We start from the raw sequence: 5,757 nt of genomic DNA, 5'->3' as shown, positions 1-5,757 counted from the left end.
TAAGCCTAGTACTTATTCTATCGGTTGTCAAGCGATACTGGGGGGACAAACAGACACACAAACATAAACACACATACATATATATATGACGGGCTTCTTCCAGTTTCCGTTTACCAAATCCACTCACAAGGCTTTGGTTGGCCCGAGGCTATAGTAGAAGACACTTGCCCAAGGTGCCACACAGTGGGACTGAACCCAGGACCATGTAGTTGGTAAGCAAGCTACTTACCACACAGCCACTTATTTCAAAGATGTACAAAACTCTAATCTCCTTCAAAGTAGGATTCTCTGGCTTCAGTGCAGTTGTTGTAGGTTTCCAATCACTTCATGAAGCTTACATGAACATCTTCCAAAGTGAAGGTGTCCAGAACACTTGTCACATCTTCCTTTGTCTCCTTCAGCTCAGAGAGTAACTAAAAGTTACAGGGAACAAGGTCTGGTATGTAAGGAGCATGATGCCCGTCTCTGTTAAGTAGTTGGTTACCAGGATGGAATTGTGGACTGGTGCAGGTGCCACTGACCTGACCCTGAGTGGAAGAGCTCTGACCTTTTGCAGTGAAATCTCTTCCTGAACTCTCTCAAAACCTCCACAAAGTGCTCTTTGTTGACTGTCTGACCAGGGGAACCCAGTGGATGTAGATGATGCCCTTGTTGTCAAAAAGGGGATCGTCATGAGCCCCCCAGTGTACTTGCTTCAGCTGACCTCTTATGCCAGCAAAAAACAGATGCTTGACTCATACAAGTTAATCCATAAACATTTCATGATCCATAATCCATAAGTATTTCATAAATTTCTGTAGTGTTTTTGCTCAATTTAACACAAAAATTTATTGCAATGAGTTAATCTTTCATACCAGTTCTGGAAGTTCACATTTTTCTGACAAAATTCACATGGTGCTAGTGTTTCGTTTCCTTCTGATTGTTGCTGAGTCTTTGTGTTGGTGGTGACAGCAACAACTGCAGCAGCAACAAAAGCCATCTGGCCCATGCAAGCTTGGAAAAGCGAACATTAAAATGCAACATCCTTACTTATACAAGAATGTTCTTTTTTTTTGTCTTTTTTAATGTCCTGTGCCAATGACATGTAAAAAGCACCCAGCACACTCTGTAAAGTAGTTGGCATTCATTCGTAGAAACCATGCCAAAACAGACTGTTGGAGCCTGGCCAGCTCCTGCCAAACAGTCCAACCTATGCCAGCATGGAGGGTGAATGTTAAATGATGATGATGATGTCCACTTTTTTTTTTATTATAAATATGATTTGTTTTCTAGATGAGGATGGTTTATTTGGCTCGGTACCAAGTTCCCTGATCGATGTCTGGCAGGACACGCTATCACGGTGGCACACAGAAAACATTGATATTGTAAGTATTAAACTATTTATTAATGCTTCACTGATGCCATTAATATTAATTTCAGATTTTGGCACAGGGCCAGCAATTTTGGGAGAGTGGGGTAAGTCAATTACATTGACCCCAGTGTCCAACTCATATTTATTTTATCAAGGGTGTAAGTCGATTACATCAACCCCAGCACTCAACTGGTACTTATTTTATTGACCCTGAAAGGATGAAGGGCAAAGTTGACTACGGCAGGATTTGAACTGAGAATATATATAGATAGACAAAATGCTGCTAAGTAGTTTGCCTGGTGCACAAATGATCCGGCCAGCTCTCTGCCTTAGTATGAGGGACGTATTACCCAGTTTGGAAAGAGGTGAGGATTAGCTAATGGTAGAAAATCTGCCTGAAACCAATTTAATCTGATCCATGCAAGCATTTAACAAAAATGTGAGTTTTGTCTGATGCTCTGACTTTGCCATTTCTCCACCTAGATCAAGCGTTCTGTGCAATTAAGTAGTTTCAGGTTCACTCCAAATGTGTAGCAGCTTGAGCAAGACTAACCTGTAAATAGAGGGAGATTTGGTCACCATTTCATTTCTAGCAGGACAAGTAACCAATTAAAAACTCCTTTGTTTTCATTGGTTGGAAGAAGAATGAATGAAAACATGATTGTGACATACACTAAGTTGTATGGGACAAGCTATGACCTCTAGAATGGTCCATGACCAATATAGGGTATATCATTGTAACCTAAGCTACTCTCCTCTACAGTGGGTTTACATTTTTTCTTTTATTTTTGTAATTTCAGCAAAATATGATGCAAGTCTGTGAAAAAGCCTACAAGCAGTATGTCAAGACACGACCACCACCGGCTGGAGAGTCTGTCAAGAGAATGAAAGAACTTGATAATGGAGCACTCAATATTGGGGTCCATCCTATTTTCTGTAAGTTTTTCTGATATATCTTTTTGTTGCAGGGTGAGATGGGGATGATTGGTGGTGAGTTTGGTTCAGTTATTGTTAGATTTCAGTTTAACCTTTGAAATAATTTTTGATTTTATATTGGAATGATTAGATTTTTGTTTTTTATGCTTATGCTTTATATATATTTTTTAATCCCTAGATTCAACTTATCTAAGGTTTTCCTAAAAAGATCTGCTAGTTTGCTGCTAGGGGTCGCATCAATGACACTCTGGTACTTTTGGTTGTCATACCACGAGTTGGCTTATCTATCTTGGTCCTTTCTATGCTATTCCAAGATTTATTTCTCTCTGTATAGTGGGTATGTTGACCACTACACACATTTTTTTCTCTCTTTGTTTCTTTCTGTGTTCCTTTCTGTTGAAGAGCGTAGGCTCGAAACATTAAAGACTTTCTCTATTCCCGAGCTAATACATCCATTTGTTGTTTACACCACCTGTCTTCGTCTGTTGTTTTTTCGTGAATTCTCCCTATATATATAATTAATCAAAGGACATACTAAGTATGTCTGCCTGCTGGAAATAGCAGTCAAAACTCTTATTTAAGAGTTTTGACTGTTATTTCCAGCAGGTAGACATACTTAGTATGTCCTTTGATTAATTTTAATCCTTCAGCTATTTAATGCTTTTTGGGAGGGCCTGTAATTGCCTATATTATTGATTCTGTTATTATCATTTTTAAACTGTTACACTAGATACTAATACAGTCAATGATATCTCCACAAATTATTTTCTCATGAATTATTTGCTCTGTATTGATATGTATGTATGTGTCATTCAACCACGGTAGTGGTTGAATATATTCTCAAGTCCACCATTTCGTCAATCGCAGCAGCTTCCAAGCTTTACCACTAATTCAGTTCTCAACTAAATTGCAAGCTGTTAATGGTTTTAAAGAGGACTCCTCCTCAGCTACACTTTGGCATAAATAGTTTGAGATTTGGTTCAGTAGAAAAAAAAAGTTACATCAAATTATGTCATGTCTAAAGGTGGGCAGTAAGGCACCTGTTCATTTTCAATTAACATAAATTTTTTTATTTTAAAATAAAAGTATACTTTTCTTAGGCTTAAATGATAGAATAATGCACGAGCAATTCAGAATCGTTAGTTGCATTGAACAAAAATTTGTAGAAAAAAACTTATGAAGTGAAATGACATAAAATTTATTGTCAGTAAGTGAAGAAGTAAGACGTAACGCCCCAATAATGTTAAGATAAAGAATATATTTCTAAAATGATGTTTACATTCTAACGCGGCGAGTTGGCGGAAATGTTATCGCGCTGGGAGAAAAGCTTAGCGGTATTTCATCTGTCTTTTCGTTCTGAGTTCACATTCCACCGAGGTCAACTTAACCTTTTGTATATTTTATTTATTTAATTAAGTATTTAATAAAGTTATTTTTAATATGTTGTTAAATTAGGGTAAGTTTAACTTTTATTATTAATTTTCTCTTTCACTTTAACTTGCTTTCTGCTTTTTTTGCTTTTCCTTTTTAGTTGATTTCCTTTTCTTTTTAGTTAATTATTTAATCAGGCTGGTTCATTAATGTGTTATATGCCTCAGATATATGCATCTAAATTTATTGGGGCAGGAATATAGTCATTTTTGGCTGTGCCTCTATGAGCAGCCCTGAAGGCATGTAGTAAGGCTGTCCAGAAAAGACATTGGTTAAAAGTGCTTATATTCTAAATTTACTTTTTAAATTACAAAATTAATTAAAAGGGATTTTTCATAAATCAAATTTATATTAATGGGATATAGGTAATTTTATAATTACTGTTGAATAATTATTGATACATCTAGATTAGCAGCAGTCAGTGCTATTATCACCAACTTAAAATCTAGGTTACTTAAGGTGAGCCTGGTAACTGATGGTTTTGAGATCTTGTTGTTTGTAACTTTTGGTGAGCCATGGTGCAACCAACAAGATGGTAAAATTCCCTGCCATTAATTTAGTGTGGATGGATAATATCAAATAATTCAATCATAACATAAATTTAAACAATAAAAAAAATAGAAATATTATCATCACTTACATGGAAAAATTGAAATATTATCTTTCAGTATTTTATAAGGTAAAATCTTAAATTATTAATTGACACATTATTATCTTGTAACTGCAATGCCTGGAAAAATCATGGATTACATGGAAAAATGCAAGGATGAAAAGTAATATTCTTAAGATTATAAACCTGGAAAAGTACAGGACAAGTTATTACAACTGAAAAAGTATAGGACAAGCTATTACTTCTAGTAAAGTAAAGAATAAGAAACTGTTTGCTTAAAATATTGCAGCTGAAATTAAAATTTGAATATTAAAAATTATAATATTATAGTTTATAAATAACACTATACTTAAGTAGAATTTGGCTAATTTACTACCTTAAATACAGAAAAAAGTGACTAATTAGACAAAGTTACAAATTAGCTGAACAGTTTTGTACAATAAATTTAAGAGATGAGAACTGTAAAGAGTAATAAATTAGAATAACTGGCATTCTTTGCTGCAATATTTTTAGTAAAAAGTTTATTCTTTACTTTCATAGAAGTAATAGCTTGTCCTATAGTTTTCCAGGTGTAATAACTTGTCCTATACTTTTACAGGTGTAATAAGTTGTCCTGTACTTTTCCATGTTTATAATCTTAAGAATATTACTTTTCATGCTTGCATTTTTCCATGTAATATATGTGTGTGTGTGTGTGTGTGTGTATATATATATATATATATATATATTACTCATATATTATTTGTATTATATATATATATATATATATAGGTGCAGGCATGGCTGTGTGGTTAAGAAGTTTTGGGTTCAGTCCCACTGCATGGCTCCTTGACCAAGGCCTTGTGAGTGGAATTGGTAGATGGAAATTAAAAGAAGCACATATCTCTGGATATACATGTGTGTGAGTGTGTATTTGTCTTGACAGTTGTAAATGAGTATCACTGTTACACAGGTAGTATCCTTTGTATCCAGTATTCTGTGGAAGTATCTCTGGAAAAATATTGCCTTGCTTGGAAACAGATAAGTGTTAGCAACAGGAATCCAATGGTGTATGTGTGTGTGTGTGTGTGTGTATATATATATATATATATAACAGGAAATAATATTTGTCTCTTATAGAAACAAAAGGCTTTATAGGACTGCAAAAGAAGTGCTCAAATATAAATGAGACGAAGATAAAGAAGCATTGGTTATAGAACAAACATTAAATTTGGGTCAACGACTTTACATACAGCACCACTCCTCAAACATTTAATCATATATAAAAAACACATAAAAAATAATACATAAACATAAAATCACAGAATGTAAAAATATATATATTCTAATAAAATACAAATAGAACAGCTTATCGAAAGGTAGATATAACAACTAAAAATTTCAAAACTATCAAAATTCACGTATTAAAAGGAACAAAATAAATACGCGC

General features: G+C 34.3%; 1 protein-coding gene across 2 annotated transcripts in view; it reads left to right on the top strand.

Annotated features, from left to right (window-relative positions):
- The window catches only part of LOC106879238 (ATP-dependent RNA helicase DDX54), a 54,686-nt gene that overhangs the window by 36,925 nt on the left and 12,004 nt on the right, over positions 1 to 5,757 (top strand). For both annotated transcript variants that reach the window (XM_052976084.1, XM_052976083.1), the window contains 2 exons: positions 1,273 to 1,364; positions 2,152 to 2,287. In XM_052976084.1, the coding sequence (XP_052832044.1) occupies positions 1,273 to 1,364; positions 2,152 to 2,287 (228 nt within the window). The remainder of the gene's footprint in view (positions 1 to 1,272; positions 1,365 to 2,151; positions 2,288 to 5,757) is intronic.

The sequence above is a fragment of the Octopus bimaculoides genome, chromosome 23 (assembly GCF_001194135.2).
Source record: "Octopus bimaculoides isolate UCB-OBI-ISO-001 chromosome 23, ASM119413v2, whole genome shotgun sequence".
In the NCBI taxonomy this organism is placed as follows: domain Eukaryota; kingdom Metazoa; phylum Mollusca; class Cephalopoda; order Octopoda; family Octopodidae; genus Octopus; species Octopus bimaculoides.
The sequence above is the reverse complement of the archived record's forward strand: the minus strand, read 5'-3'. Positions and strand labels throughout refer to the sequence as shown.